Raw genomic sequence first — 14,370 nt, 5'->3', positions numbered from 1 at the left:
AAAAAAAAAAACTGCCATTTAAATCCATGTTTATTCTTTCGCTTCCGGTTGCAGCCGGACTTTTTTGTGGTTTTTGTTTTTTTTATCCCCGTCGGGCGACCATCCAATATACTACAGTGGCCAAGCTTGTGCAATCTCGCACGGGCCGGGTTTTGGGGTCTCCATTGAGATAAACACTCCGAGAGGACGACAGCCAACAAATGTTACCCTTTGGTTCCCACCCACAATGCCCGATCTGGAAGCTTATGCTATCCGTAGGTGGGGGCGGACCCCTTTCGTTTCAGGTCGGTGCTTCTCAATAGTTCTTTGCGTCTCGGTCTTGATTGGGCGAACATTGCCTTCGTAGTTCGCGCCTCTGGCCTACGTTGTGCTATAAATGGGGCAACCACCAATATGATCCTCCGCGAACCCTTGCATGCTCGCGACATCCTTGTGAGGATCTCGTCGCCCGGCCTGCCAGCGTTACATCGTCAGCAGTAACTCGGACGACCCTAAAGAATTGTTGCGCCATGGGGAGGTTTTCCGTTCCTCGTGTTTCGTTTCCAAGGTTGACCGTTCGGCGAATTGCTACGTGATGGTCAATGTGGTCAACCAGAATGTTGACGATGCAACTTGCCAGGGGCGCCATGATGGCCTTCTGTCTGCAGTCGTCTAATAAAAGCCTTCCTGTGCCGCTCCCTTCTGATTCACGACGGAGACTTTCTTTCTCCTCAGGCTTGTCGAGGTCTCGAGTTCATTCGTGCATTCTCCATCCCAAAGAACATTCGTTCGTTTCATTCGTTCCGTCTCTAATCCTTGACTTTTGATATCCAAGTCAATCCTTTCGTTACATCACTACCAACTTACATTTGTTGATAAGATCTCCGTCATACAAGCATAACCCAACTTATCTACGCTAACAATGCGTTTCTCAGAGTTCATGATTGTGCCTCTGCTGGCAGCGGCCGTCGAAGCCCGCGCCTGCAAGGCAAAGAGGCCTACTACTGCGGCTCTTGCTACTACTGCGTTAGCCGATTCTACTTCTCCCGTAGTGACTACTGCTGTTTTCGCCAGCTCTACGGCTGCTGGTGCTCCGTCTGCCTCCTCGGCAATTTCTTCCCTTTCTTCCTCGACTGCTTCTGCTTTCTCTTCCGAGGCCTTCTCCTCAACATCGGTCTCTCCTAAGCCCACCACCAACTCTTCTGAGGCTGTCTCCTCCACATTTGTCTCTTCTAAGCCAATTGTCACCTCTACAGCCCCTTCAGTCCACACAACTCTCACGACCGCTGTAACCTCCAGCGCCAAGCCCACCTCTACGGAGGCCAAGTCTACCTCCGCCAAGCCTGCAGCCACCTCTGCGCCGTACCGCGCTTACCCAGCCGACGTTGTCGACAAGCTCCGCGACTCGAGCATTGCCAACCTTGAGAGCTACACCAAACGTAACCCATCTTCTTGCACCCTGGAAAATGCCTCTATCCGTCGAGAATGGTTAGTAATTTCTTGCATATGAAGAAGCTTCTCCGTTTGTCGCGTTATGCTGACCACACAACACATCATCAGGAGCGATCTCTCCATCGCCGAGCGTGAGGAGTACATCTCGGCTGTGCAGTGCCTGCAGCGCCTCCCCGCCAACACTTCCTCCAGCGTCTCCCCTGGCGCTCGCTCCCGCTTTGACGACTTTTTGACTGTCCACATCCAGCAGACGCCGTATATCCACAACACGGCCAATTTCCTGGGTTGGCACAGATACTACGTGTGGCAGTACGAGAAGGCTCTGCGCGAGGAGTGCAACTACAAGGGATTCCAGCCGTACTGGAACTGGAACCGTGAGGTCGCCGACCCGACCAAGTCAGCCATGTTCAACGGCAACGCCACAAGCCTCAGTGGCAACTCGCCCAGCAAGGATGCCTGCGTCAACTCCGGTCCATTCAAGGACATGTCCGTCAACCTCGGCCCCGGAAATAGCCTCAAATACAACCCCAGGTGCCTGAAGCGCGATATCAGCGCCAGCCAAGCTCAGGCCTGCACCGCCGACAAGACCCTTTCCCTGATCAAAAACAGCGCCACCATTGGGAGTTTCCAGGACACCATGCAGGCCATCCCTGGTGTGCACGCGGGCGGCCACTATACTATCGGTGGCGACCCTGGCGGTGTAAGTTTTCTTGAATTCCTTTTTTCTCTTCACGTCTTTCCGGGCATCTGATCAAGCTTACTGACATGATCTTCATTAGGACATCTACACCTCTGCCGGAGACCCCGCCTTTTACTTCCACCACGCCATGATTGACCGTGTCTGGTGGCTGTGGCAGCTGCAGGACCTCGAGAATCGCTTGACCGCCGTGGACGGGAACAACAACAAGAATGGCCGCAAGGGTACTGTCAATGACGATACGAACCTGGGTGGTGTTGCCGGATCCGTCAAACTCGGCGACCTGCTCAACACCATGGGCGGCAAGGGTGGCGAGTTCTGTTACATTTACGTGTAAACCAAATTTGACACGGCTGTTGGCTTAGGCTAGCATCAAACCAAGCCACTCACTTGAGTGTAATCTTAATTCTAGTTCTTAATCAAAAGCAAGCAAAAAGTCATTTTGTCACCATTGTTTACCCGTGCGTTCTCCTTGCCTTGGACATGGTTTTTTTCTTCTCCTTTTTCTCATGGGGTGATTGTGCAAGAAAAATCGCCTCCAGTCTAAGCATGAGTTCAACACTATCAGAATTGCCGTCAGTCGTATTCTCATTCGATTTGTATCTCCACCTACTTTAAGGAACTCGTTCTTGATGCAGCTACACATCTCTGTGTATTCGTCTACCATTGACGATGGTCAAACTACCCGCCTTGGCCTCATCATATCCCTATTACCCGTTGCAGACCGTGACAGCCTTGAGGTGCTTTTAGGATTTAAACCGCCGAACGTATAGTAGAGGGCGCTTTACTGAATGAGTAAGCCCAGCAACCTATTTCCATTGTGGAAAGTTGCCCCTGCGTAGCTGTCCCCCGGCCCCACTGGATGGTTATTCTTATCAACTCACATGCAGGATCTAAAAATGACCACCCACTGAGGCTTTTACCCTCCAGTCAGCCATAGTACTCACTTCAAAAACATCTTATTGCTCGGACTTAATGCACCATGGCTTGTTGTTATACATTCATTTATTTTGCTCTAGGGTTGGAAAAGTTGAACTTTTATCTTGGCAGCTACAATCTTTGGCTCAAACCAGCACTTGCACATATAAGGTAACTTGGAGTCTGGTTACATACAAGCAGCTAACCGATATCTGCATCACTCCTGGCAGTTGTTCTTCCAGCTGCCGTATGTGCCTCAACGACGGCAACGGGCCTCCACCATTCAACATGCCCATTCAAAACAGCAACCACGGGGTAAAGTCGGAGGGTGTAAACTTCAGACATAACAAAAACCCATCCATCACAGAGAAGTCACCGTTCGGAAATATTAATAGTCTTGTCGAGGCATCACATAGGTCTTAAAAGGGTCTAGGAGCCTAGCGTCTAGCTCTGTATGCCGAATTCTGGTATTGGTCCCACGGCGTCTTCGGCAGCTTATTGTCCGCTGCCTTGGCCGGAATGCCCCACATGAACGACTTGCTACCAACTTTGGGGAAGGCAACTCAATACATGATCCAGCCTGATAAATTCCTCACTGAGCCCAGCTCGATCTTGCCCATGCCCTCGTTCTGCCCATCCCCCTCACCCGCTGCAACCTGGGTCCCAAAATTCCCCGCGACTATCCACGTCCCATACTAGGCGGTTGCTAGTGATGTTAGCGCTATTTAGCAGCTCCGGGAGTGAAACACATATAATATCAGACATGGAAAGCTTTCTTCGCGCCTGCTTGTCTCCTAATCACTAAGAAATTATCAAAGGCTATCGTGATTCGAGCATTTCACACATTCTACACCCACCAAGTTCATAAATGAATAACTACTCTTTCTCCCAACTTTCTCGCTGCTTAATATTTTCAAGCCGCCACTGTATCAATGTTGGGTAGATATTTATCTCCCTTAATGATCTTCGCCTCCTACTGCTTCTATCCTTTCTGTGCCCATTGGACACCAGCATCGGGTCTGGGGGACCGATTGTACTGCCCCACGTATTCCCGATCAGCTCCGAGTACTTCTGAATGGCCTTGTGATCGTGCTGCGTGTGTTCCGGCGGCTTCTTCCCATTGTTACGTCTTGGAAATCTTGCCCGTGTCGTCCGGCGAGGTGTGGCAGGTCGTTGGCTTGACCTGGTTTTCATAAAGCTCCGGCTGAACCCTCACTATGCCGGTGGAACTGCTCGAGGCTTCACTTTCGGCTCGTCGCTTGCTTTTATATCTTACCTGGGCGTCCGTGACGGTGTTTCTGAGCCTCTTGGGGATCTCCGCAGAAACACCCTCAAGGGCAAATAGAAGTATGGTGTCACGGAGGAGAAAGCGTGTATGAAGGATTTTGGAATGAGCTCGGAATGGGTTCTTTATGCAAAGGCGTGTGGATTTAAAATGGAAAGGGATCAACACAGGGTGGTAAGGCACAAGGAACCTGGATTAAGACGATGAAGGGGCGATTGTTGTGGATAAATTATTTTCAAATTTTTAACCAGAAGCTTCATGCAATAAATACAAAAGTTACTCTGTCCAAGTTTTTGTTTCTTTCCAATCATCTTCACTTAAGTGAAGAGAAGTTTCCACAGCCTTAATTATGTAATAGGAACCCTCCCGTTGATTTAGAAGACTCCTTTTATCCAGCCGGACGCGGAAGGGTCACGGAGGGATGTTGGTACAGCATTCATACTCAGGAATGCAATTGTGAATGCATGTCTATACAATCCCGGTAAATTTAGTGTGTATCTGGCACATAATAACCAGCTCTTACAAAAGAGGAGTTTGGGGCGTTGGATAGCACTTACACTGCAAAGAGGCTTGTTACCTTGGCCGTGGTTGGAACATTTCGGATTTTCTGCCTGTACTTTCGAGGGAGGGAGTTCGTTTGTTTTTTCCGCCAAACCTATGACGGGAAGAAAAAAGAGAAAAACTTTTAAAGCAAGCATTTTCTCGACAGGAATTGGGATTGCAAAGGGTTGCGTCTAAAAAAAAAGCATTAATGTGAAAAATTTCGCTTTTCGATTTAACTGTATTAGGGGAACAAATTACAAAATCTACAAACACTTGGGGAAAGATTTAAGTTATATACACAGCAGGACGATTGGGTTGCTATTGTTTTTAAAATTACTAGATTAGTAAATATAGGACTAGTAATCCGATGCATTAAACCAAGGAAAAACCTGTTTTTATTGCAACCTGACCTCGTAACTTACGCTTACTCTGACAGAATTTGGCTTTAATTGACCTTTAAATATGTCAAGCTTGTTTGATCATCCTTGAAGTGCTGTTAAGCTCCAATCTAAAGTTTGAAAGTATAGCAAAATACCTGGCTTTTACTACTCAGGGTCATAATCAGGAAGATATGCAGCCTTTTCGAATTCGGTAGCGCCCAAAAACACCCTCAGGATGGTAGCTAGGGTGGGTAAACATGGGAAACCAAGAATTGTTCGTCAGAGTGAGCTGAGGCCCCCCTAAGAGTCAGGTTAGCTGCTAAGCTTCGGCGACGGGTTCAATGAATCAAGATCTTGGAGATTATTCCTTGATTTTATGACAAATAAAAGTGACCAACGCTGCAGCATGGATTTATATGTTGATCAGACCAAGCGTTATCTACTAAGATGCCCAAGGACTCTCAAGACCTCTTCCCTCCAACCCGGCAACAGTTGTGATCCTCCCGCCACTACCAGCAAACTTCACAAATACAGTCCACGTCTTGTCCTGGCCAGGCCATGGGTCGCCCCTAAAGAAACCATTGTCCGGCACCATTCGCCCCTTTCGCCCCGCGAAATAATCTGCAAAGTCGGCCAAAACCGCTTCGTTCCGCAGATGCCGGGGCCCGTACGTCACTGCGACGATCTCGAAACCTCCACTCGGGTCTTGCCAGACATTGTTGGCAACTGGGATCGAGAGGCGGTTGCTGGGGTGGTTGTCCTTGGGCGGCGAGATGACAAAGACGCTCGAGGAGAAGAGTGGCAGCTGTTCACTGATAATGAACAGCCGCTCTTCGCCGCGGTCACCGTAGCGGTAAAGACACGTCAAGATCTTGTACTTGTAAGGCATTGGGTCGCCCAGGATGGTGTGGATGTTGTGCATGTTGATGACGAGCTTATTGTCCTTGACGCGGTTTGACAAGGTCGAAGTTACGTCCTTGCCGGCCCAAGAAGCACCGAGGATCTGCAGCTGCGGTGGTGGGGGTGTGGCTGGCTCTTCTTGGAAAGGCATCGGGGCCAGAGCGTCGAGCCCCCCGGGTACCCGTCGCTCTGTGGAGGGGAGAGGCGCGGAGCGATGGTGATCCGACTCGGCCGGTCGATTCGGAATGGCTTTTTGTGCTCCCCGATTGTCGCTATTAGGCCGGGGACCTTCTATCTGGTCGAGGATCTCTGTGACAGACAAGGGTAAAGGTAGCCCCTGACCTTGGCCATGGTCGTGGCCCTTCAGCAAGGCAACAAGGTCCAGCGAAAGTGCCCAACGCTCCTCGGTGCTGTGACGCCTCAAATGCACGACGAGACGAGCGGAAAGGCAAAGTAAGTCCTCGACGGGAAAGTCACCTTCATCCTTGGCGTCGATGAACTCGAGCTTGCTGAGGATCTTTTTGACAACATCAATGATGGACGCAGCACCGACTCTGCCCCTCTCGAGGTTGCGAACAATTGTCTTTAATCTCTGCTCACAAATTGTGCCGAGCAGATCTTGTCCTCGCAGCTCATTACGAAGCAGCTTGAGGTGGGTTCCCTGGCAAACAAGCTTTGTCACTGACTGGGCCAGCGTTTGGTGCTCGGTGAGAGCTTCCTTCATGTCACTCCGAACTTGTGACTGGACCACAGACCCGTCGATGATGACGGCGCCTTTGCGAGCGATTTTTGCCGTGCCGAGGGGTTTGTACCCAAGTGTGTCGTCTTCTGATGGCATCTGCAAAAGAAAATAGGGTAATGTAGGTAGATTGTTAGGAACGTGTTTAGCTACCATAACTTCGTCTCCACCACACCGGAAGTGGACTAGTCATATTATGAGATCACGTGGATCACCGACTTACGCTTGACAGGTCACCATCTCTGGCCGAGTTTGCTGCGTTGGCCTTCATCTCAAGCGCCGCGATTGTCTGCATGTTGGCCTCGAGCAGCTGCCTCGCCTCGGGAATTCTGCGCGAGTCGCAGTCCTTCCAGAAGCTAAAGGCGGCATTGTACGCCCCCGTAGCCCTGACCCGCGAGGTCTTGATGTTCGACCCGAGGTCCTCATCGGCCAGGAGCCGCAACCCGGTCTCACAGGCCGAGTCCAAGACGGCCACAGACTTTTCTATTTCGCGGAGAGCACGCTCGACATCCTCCTCGTCAGGTTGGTCGCCCTCACCCTCGCCCACGACCTGATCAGCTTGGGCATCAATCATACCGGCCCAAAAGTACCGGGCGGCGGCGATAAGCTCGCGGAGAGGCGGCAAAACACTCGACACATGCTCTTCAATAACCGAGTCAAGACGATCTGTTGCGGCGGACAGCGACTCGTGATACTTTTCGTGGGCGGTTGCAATGCCGGCCAGACTCTCTTCCAGCCCAGAGATTTCGGAAGCCAGGCTCTTGTCATCATCCACCAGAGGGGTGGCGGCTTTGCCTGGAGGGGACGCCATCTCTATCAACCGAGCTGTTTTGAGAGTCTGGAGCTGATTTCCGTTCGAGAAGACGCATACGATATCGACTAGAACTAAATGGAGACCGTCGCTGTGGGGAAAACAAAAGTTTATCGACAAGCTATCTATGGAGGTGGATGGAAGGTTAGGTGATTACGTCGGCAGGTACTGTGGCTTGGGTGTGGTGTGCTTAGGTAGCTAAGGTAACATTATTTGTAGTGGATCTGCGGGGTTCATATTAACTTTAGTGCGCTTTTGTGCCTTGTACCGTACAGCAAGTAAGGTACGTTAATCGTGGGGGCGAGGGAATTTTGCTGTCGGGTTCTACAGAGACCCTACTCGATCCCCCAAGACATCCAATTTTCCCACCTTTGCGTAATCCTCATCATCGACGCCACCTCTACTTCAACGGGGCTTCGTGGCCCTACTATGCATTGGTTACCTGTTATTGGGCAGTAAGCAACCAATAAATCAGATCAGATGTTCACCTCGCCGGTACATCGGCCGCAAAGGCCTAGTTTTTTTTTTTTCTTTTTTTTTTTTTTCTCTATCTGCGACAAGTGCATCCACTACGTTCAGTCCCAACTCAAATTTCTCGGGGTGGCACTTGGAGGGGAGGCCGAGTACCCCGCAGCCAGCTGATTTTACTCTGTACACATGCAGCCATTCAGTAGTTAAGGTCGGTATGTAATTGAATCAAAGGTCTTTGCAGGCTGCCAGTGACTGTGTATGCTTGTGCCTTCTCCACGAGACTTAATATCGACTTGACAAGATACCTGGTATTAGCTGGAGTTCTCAATGGCCCAGGGTAGTCTAGACCAGAACTACCGAATGGCGGCCAGATTAACCCACACTAGACCTCGACCTCGACGTCGTTTAAAATGAACAATCGGCCCGCTGTTTTGTCGCGAGCTACCGCACACTGCTTTCGAATCGCTTTCCGGTCGGGCCTGCAGTACATCATTGCCGACCATTTGGAAACATCAACTCCGCCACACATCTGATCAAAATATGCGACGAAAAAAAAAAAAAAAAAAAAGAGTAGTACAAAAAAAAAAAAAAAAAAAAAAAAAAAAAAACAGCAACGGTTTGATATCAACAAATCTATGCCTCTGACTAGACTATCGTCTTCAACAACTCAGCCAACTTCTCGGGCGCGCTGACGGTCGGCACATGACCAGCGGGTAGCCTGTGCACCTTGACTTCCTTGCCCGAACTCTCCTTGATCATTGACACCATGGTCTCCTGGGCGACCGGCGGGATCAGCGCGTCGAGCTCGCACAGGATGTAGTGCATCTCGACGTCGTTGTAGCCCGGGTACTTCAGCTTTTCCTCGAAGCTCTTAACCGAATGACAAGGCATCTTTTTAGCCCACTCCAATCCTTCCTCCGGTGGCAAGTCGCTAAAAGTTGTGTCCACTACGCCCTGCGGGACAACTTCCATATATTCCCCCTTTTGTTTGCAAGCTTGTCAGCGTTTATTTTCCTTCCTTTTTTTTTTTATGATCTAGTTTTAAAGAATCTCATCATTCCAATGCAAACCACAATACTCACATCGGTTTTCATCAAATGCGGCGCATCCTTTGGGTTGAACGAGTCCATACTTGACGCACCCACGGGCAACGCAATGGCGGTCAAATAGATCATTTTCGCCACGCCGTCCTTCTTTCCGGCTGCTGTCCGCTGCTTGATCGATAGGCGCTCCATGGACTGCGCGGCGGGGATTCCGCCGTACGAGTGGGCCAGCAACACAACCTCTTTGCCAGCATTCAGGAGCTCACCCACTACCCGGACAATCTCGTCGGCGTCGTCCATCATGGACGCTGGTGGCTTGCCCTCGTGCCGGCCCACCGATGGCGACGATACGACAACGCTCTCGATCCCATGCTTCTTGAGAACAGCGACAAATTCAGTGTAGAGCGCGGCCGGGGCGAAGGAGCCCGGAGAAATGACTAGTGTTGGCGACATTGCTCCTGGCTGGAAGAGGGGTCGAAGGCGATTGAGGAGCTTCAAGGTTTGGCTAGTGCGAGAGCTCCACGATTCGATCAACCCACGTTGGCCAAGATATCTGGGGACATTTTATAGTATGAAGATCAGGTGACCATTTACCACCTTGGATTTAAGGCGTTCTCTTGGTGCTGTAGCAATACCTGCTTACAGTTTTGACGATTTGTCAGACTGAGGGACAATCCTTCGAACGGGACAGGCTGCAGCGTTAATTATGGATCAACCACGTTTGGGGGTAGATATCTTCGGTGATTTAATAGTGTGGAGATCAGGTGACGATGACCAATCCTGGATTTTAAGGGGTGCTCTTGGTGCTGTAGCAACGCCTGCTTTGACGATTTGTCAGACTGTGAGACAATCTTTTCGGCGGCATTATGGATCAACAACAAGTATGTCGTCTTCATTAATAATATCTATGGCCAATTGACCCCTCGAATCTGTCAGTTCAGCGGGCAAGCAATACTTGGCGTGATCCGCGCTTGTCGACGTTAGGAGTTGGCAACTGTTGCGTGCATCCACCCAAAAAGAAATTGCCAAGACAGAGGAGGGGACCTTTTTGCGGCATGGTCACCGTATAACTTGTTGGTCGGCTCCAAGAATAGTTAGTCTACCTTGCACATCGGTCTCGGGACGGAACGTCGCTTATCTACAGTGGAAGCGAATGCGAATTTACCATGTACAAGCTTGATAGGCCACGGCCATGAGGCATAGGCGGTTCCTCTTATTTTCTTGATGCATGAGGGTGCACATGTGCTCAGAATTTCGGACATGGCAAGATATTCATGTTTCGCGGGCAAAGGGGTACTCTATGCAACCCTCGCAGCACTAGAAGCGCTGAAAGAACGACTTGTGCTGGGGAGTGTAAACCTCCATAGTATCCCGAAATAACTCGGCGCTGTTCACCAAAAGCAATGAGCTGACAGTGCGCCTTAGGGCCAGAAGTTCGGCATCATAGGCACCTCCTCACATGGTATCATCGTCTTTTGAACAACTAGCATCCATTTCCCGAGTAGTTGAAATCGCAGCAAATGTTAAACAAGTTATTGGGCCGAGTTGTAAGATCCCATGAACCCGTTAAGGTTCACCATAAGCCAGCACATGCTCACAAAGGGATTCAACACACCGCCAAATAGTGGAATGGCTGTCATCTCAAATGGCTTTAAGAATAAGAAAAGTCATTGATGGGTGTAGTTGACGATGAGTATATTTGCCGAAGTTGTAGGGACTTGATTGTTTAATTCGAGTTTTGTTTTATATTTTAAGCGGAAAGGGATATCTCTAACTATGCCAAATTCTTTTAATAAACAAAAATGCTGAAAACGCTGGGTCTTAGGGGCAGGAAAGGCAAAATGATATTTTTTTTCTTTTTAAAACTGGTAATGGAAAAGGGAGAAACAGTGTCGTGCGTTCCATGATCATGAGAATAAAAGAACTAGAGAAGTGAAAATGTTGGCTATCAAAGCCCCCTTCATTTGCCGACCCAAACCGAAATCCCAAACCTTCGAACAGAAGAGAAGAAAAGGACAAAGAAAATACACAAGCTAAAGAGAAATCATCTTGAGAGTCCATTCATTTAGGCACCGAGCTAAAGTTGGCGCGTATTTTGCAGAAAGGTCGTGATAGAGATATGCTCCTGCTATTGCTGTTTCTCATCAGAAACTAATTTTGAAGCTTTAGCCTCGATAGATGTGAGAAACAAATAAAAGAAACCCCGTTCAGGGAACAACCTAAACAGCCTGGCGGTAGATCCTGCTCCTGCGCTGAGCGGGCGCGGGCTGGGCCTCAGGAGCCGGAGTCGAAGTAGGAGCAGCTTGGGCGGGGGCCTCAGCGGGCGGGGGCGGGGCAGGGAAACCCTCAGGCTTCGAGGCACCGTTGGCCTTGGCGTAGTCGACCATCATGGACCAGACGGGCGCGGTATCTTGAGAGCCGGTCATCATGCTGTTCACCATGGACTTGAGGTCGGCCATCTGGATTATAATTCCACCAGCGGGAGCAGCCTCCTGGCGCTTAGCCTTGCCGGGGGTCTTGCCCATCTGCTGGATGCCACCGGCAGGGGCGGCAGCGGGGGCGGCAGCGGGGGCGGCAGCAGGAGCAGCAGCAGGAGCAGCAGCAGGAGCGGCAGCAGGAGCGGCGGATGGGACTGCGGATGGGGCGGCGACGGGAGCGGCAACGGGAGCAGCGGCGTTGCCGGCGCCTGCACGTTGGGCAGCACCACCAGCAGCGGCGCCTCCGACAGTTAGAATGAACTCGCCGTCGAGGCTCTGGACGGGAACAGCAATGCGCATGTTTGCCATGTCAAGCACGGGCTGGGAGTTGATGGCCTTGAACTGGTTGTCGAGAAGGAGAGGCTGATTGTTGTTAAGGAGGTTGTTGTTCTGGTTGTTGTTATTATTATTGTTGTTGTTGTTGTTGTTTTGGGTGTTGTTGTTTTGAGCATTATTATTGTTGTTGTTGTTGTCGTTCGCATTGTTGCCCTGGCCTTTGCCCTTGCCCTCCTGTCTCCTGACCCGGGGAGCCGGTGCAATAATGTTCTGGGCACCGCCGGGGTTTGCGAGCACGCCACGCTGGGCGACGCTGAGCTGTATGGCTGATGCGTCAGACATACCCATTGCCTGGGCGGTGGCCATCAGACGAGCGGGGTTGACTGTTTTTGCCATTTCAGTCAGTTCAGCCGTTCTGCTCCTTGTCACATTACACGTTGAAATATCAACAAAAGGGAGAAGGTTTGGGTTCACTTACTCGGCAGCTGCACAACAGCAACCATGTTGTCCAATCCCGGCTGCAGACCACCCAAGTTGGTCGTAACCAGATACCTAAAGTTGTTCACGGCCTGGGCTCCACCGCTAAGCTGACCGGCATTGACCCCATTAACCACCTCGGTCTGCACGACCATGGGCTGGTTCGAGCGGATAGACAAGCGGAAGCCGTCAGTGAACTCGACCTCCTGGAGACCGGCGCCATCTATCTTGACCTGGTTGGCGGCCTGGTTGCCGAAGGGCGTCAGGCTCTGACCGGTCTCGGCCGTCTTCCTGCCGAGGATCATGTACTCGCCGTCAATGCGGTTGAGTTTGACCATGCGCGCCGTCTTGTCGGTGCCGTTGACGCTCTTGACGGCCTCCTGGATAATCCAGGCCTGACGATCCTGAGACAACATGGCAACAAAGGTGTTGTCCATAAGGATATTCTGGCGTGCAAGCTCGTTTGCGTCGATGGGGAGCTCAATCTGGCCGCCAACCAGGTCTACAGCCCGATTTGTCTGGATGATGACAGACTGCTTCTGGAGAGCCACAAACGGTTGACCGGTGCTGCCCACGACGTTGTTGGGCGGCAGTGGGTTGGGGTTCTGATTGACGAGAACCTGCTGTTGCGTTTGTGAGAAGGTCTCGATTTTGGTTCCATCTGGGAATTGCAGCGTATTAAGTTGCATCTAGTTTCATCTCATGTCAGTAATCCTCTAGCTCCATGTACATGATTATCAAAGTTACTCACATCACCATTAATGTTGGCAACCTGATTAAAGTTGACATTCTGGTTCTGTGCAAGAACCAGACCAGCGAGCCCAAGAAGGCTGCTGAAGGTAAAAGGAGCAAATGGCCTCATGTTGACTTGTCTGAAGGAGTGAACGGGTCCTGTGTTTCTTTGTAGTTTCTGTTTCTTTCTCTTGTCTTCGTTGCTCAAAATATCGCTCAGCGAATGTCGTCGGCCACCGGGGCTGATTAGGTCGAATATAAAATAAAAGAAGAATAAAAAAAATAGATTACTAAGAAGGTTAAATGATCGAAGTGAACGTATTGGGCCGGCCGTTGGGGGGGTGATGAGGTACCTAGCCTCTATTGCTTACACCAAACAAGAGCGACTGACTGAGAAGAGAAGTGATCCAATATGACTTCATTAGTTCGGAACGAGGGCACCTGCCATCTTATATGAAGCTCTTTACCGGAAGACGGGACGACAGACCACTCCACTCTTCCTCCAAATGGAACGGCACGCGGCAGCCGTAGAGAGAGAGAGACAGGTAAGGGTAGGGCATGCATCGTGACATTGACGACGGATTGCCAGAGGATACAGCACGGCTACTTCGGCCTCAGCTAGATCCGGGAACGTCGATCATGGGAAAGCCGTTCCAGGTTGTTAAAACATCTTTGTCGGCAGTGTTTGGTTGTTTTCTGACCTTTCCTGGGTCTGATGGAGGCAACGTTCTTGGTCGTTGGAGGGTCGCGGACTGTCAAAGATCCGACGACCCCTGGTGCGGGGAGACGGTGACAAGGGAAATAATTCGGTCGAGCAGGCCAAAGAATGCAGGGGGGAGGAGGTCAAAAGAGAGAATAAGCGTAACCTGACCTGCCTGATAAGGATGGTCTGTGGTCGTTTGTTTGGGGTTTGGGGGCTGTGAGTGGATGTGTCAAGGGAAAGTGGGCACATGTGTGGGCTTTATTGGGCAACTTAGGGCAACTTAGTTGCCCATGCCGTGCTATGCGGTATTGTGAAAGACTTTTTTTTTCATTCGCCCCCACTCGCTGTGACCCCTTGCCCCCAGGCACTCCTTGAAATTTTCGCGGCACGCCCGTTGCTGATGAGTACCTTGGTGGTAATAGTACTGAACAGTATAGGGTGCCTTTCTTTTATTCTTACTTTTAGGCGTGTTCCAAAGAACCTAGTC

General features: G+C 50.6%; 4 protein-coding genes across 4 annotated transcripts; 1 reads left to right on the top strand and 3 right to left on the bottom strand.

The window, feature by feature from the left end:
• Window positions 1-717: 717 nt before the first annotated feature.
• Window positions 718-2,704, top strand: PgNI_12502 (uncharacterized protein). The gene is made up of 3 exons (XM_031132450.1): window positions 718-1,467; window positions 1,540-2,131; window positions 2,211-2,704. Exons 1-3 carry the CDS (start codon window positions 902-904, stop codon window positions 2,463-2,465), a joined length of 1,413 nt encoding a protein of 470 aa, XP_030976087.1. The 5' UTR covers window positions 718-901; the 3' UTR covers window positions 2,466-2,704.
• Window positions 2,705-5,639: 2,935 nt separating this feature from the next.
• On the bottom strand, window positions 5,640-7,802 carry PgNI_12501 (uncharacterized protein). Its single transcript, XM_031132449.1, has 2 exons — window positions 7,117-7,802; window positions 5,640-6,992 (listed from the first exon to the last, which is right to left on the bottom strand). The coding sequence occupies exons 1-2, from the start codon at window positions 7,702-7,704 to the stop codon at window positions 5,697-5,699; spliced, it is 1,884 nt and encodes a 627-aa protein (XP_030976085.1). The 5' UTR covers window positions 7,705-7,802; the 3' UTR covers window positions 5,640-5,696.
• Window positions 7,803-8,723: 921 nt separating this feature from the next.
• Window positions 8,724-10,178, bottom strand: PgNI_12500 (uncharacterized protein). The gene is made up of 2 exons (XM_031132448.1): window positions 9,258-10,178; window positions 8,724-9,156 (listed from the first exon to the last, which is right to left on the bottom strand). Exons 1-2 carry the CDS (start codon window positions 9,669-9,671, stop codon window positions 8,821-8,823), a joined length of 750 nt encoding a protein of 249 aa, XP_030976086.1. The 5' UTR covers window positions 9,672-10,178; the 3' UTR covers window positions 8,724-8,820.
• A 1,259-nt stretch (window positions 10,179-11,437) lies between these two features.
• Window positions 11,438-14,073, bottom strand: PgNI_12499 (uncharacterized protein; the record flags this gene model as incomplete). Its single annotated transcript, XM_031132447.1, has 3 exons — window positions 13,200-14,073; window positions 12,450-13,137; window positions 11,438-12,354 (listed from the first exon to the last, which is right to left on the bottom strand). Exons 1-3 carry the CDS (start codon window positions 13,308-13,310, stop codon window positions 11,438-11,440), a joined length of 1,716 nt encoding a protein of 571 aa, XP_030976140.1. The 5' UTR covers window positions 13,311-14,073.
• Window positions 14,074-14,370: the final 297 nt, after the last annotated feature.

The sequence above is a fragment of the Pyricularia grisea genome, assembly GCF_004355905.1.
Source record: "Pyricularia grisea strain NI907 chromosome Unknown Pyricularia_grisea_NI907_Scaffold_12, whole genome shotgun sequence".
Lineage (NCBI taxonomy): Eukaryota > Fungi > Ascomycota > Sordariomycetes > Magnaporthales > Pyriculariaceae > Pyricularia > Pyricularia grisea.
Note: the sequence above shows the minus strand (reverse complement) of the source record. Positions and strands in the feature narration are given on the sequence as shown.

Coding starts and splice junctions, on each gene's coding strand:
- PgNI_12502 (XM_031132450.1), top strand. CDS start 902: ATGCGTTTCTCAGAGTTCATGATTGTGCCTCTGCTGGCAGCGGCCGTC. Junction 1,468..1,539: donor GCCTCTATCCGTCGAGAATG/GTTAGTAATTTC, acceptor ACACATCATCAG/GAGCGATCTCTCCATCGCCG. Junction 2,132..2,210: donor TCGGTGGCGACCCTGGCGGT/GTAAGTTTTCTT, acceptor GATCTTCATTAG/GACATCTACACCTCTGCCGG.
- PgNI_12501 (XM_031132449.1), bottom strand. CDS start 7,704: ATGGCGTCCCCTCCAGGCAAAGCCGCCACCCCTCTGGTGGATGATGAC. Junction 6,993..7,116: donor GAGATGGTGACCTGTCAAGC/GTAAGTCGGTGA, acceptor TTTCTTTTGCAG/ATGCCATCAGAAGACGACAC.
- PgNI_12500 (XM_031132448.1), bottom strand. CDS start 9,671: ATGTCGCCAACACTAGTCATTTCTCCGGGCTCCTTCGCCCCGGCCGCG. Junction 9,157..9,257: donor CGCATTTGATGAAAACCGAT/GTGAGTATTGTG, acceptor TGCAAACAAAAG/GGGGAATATATGGAAGTTGT.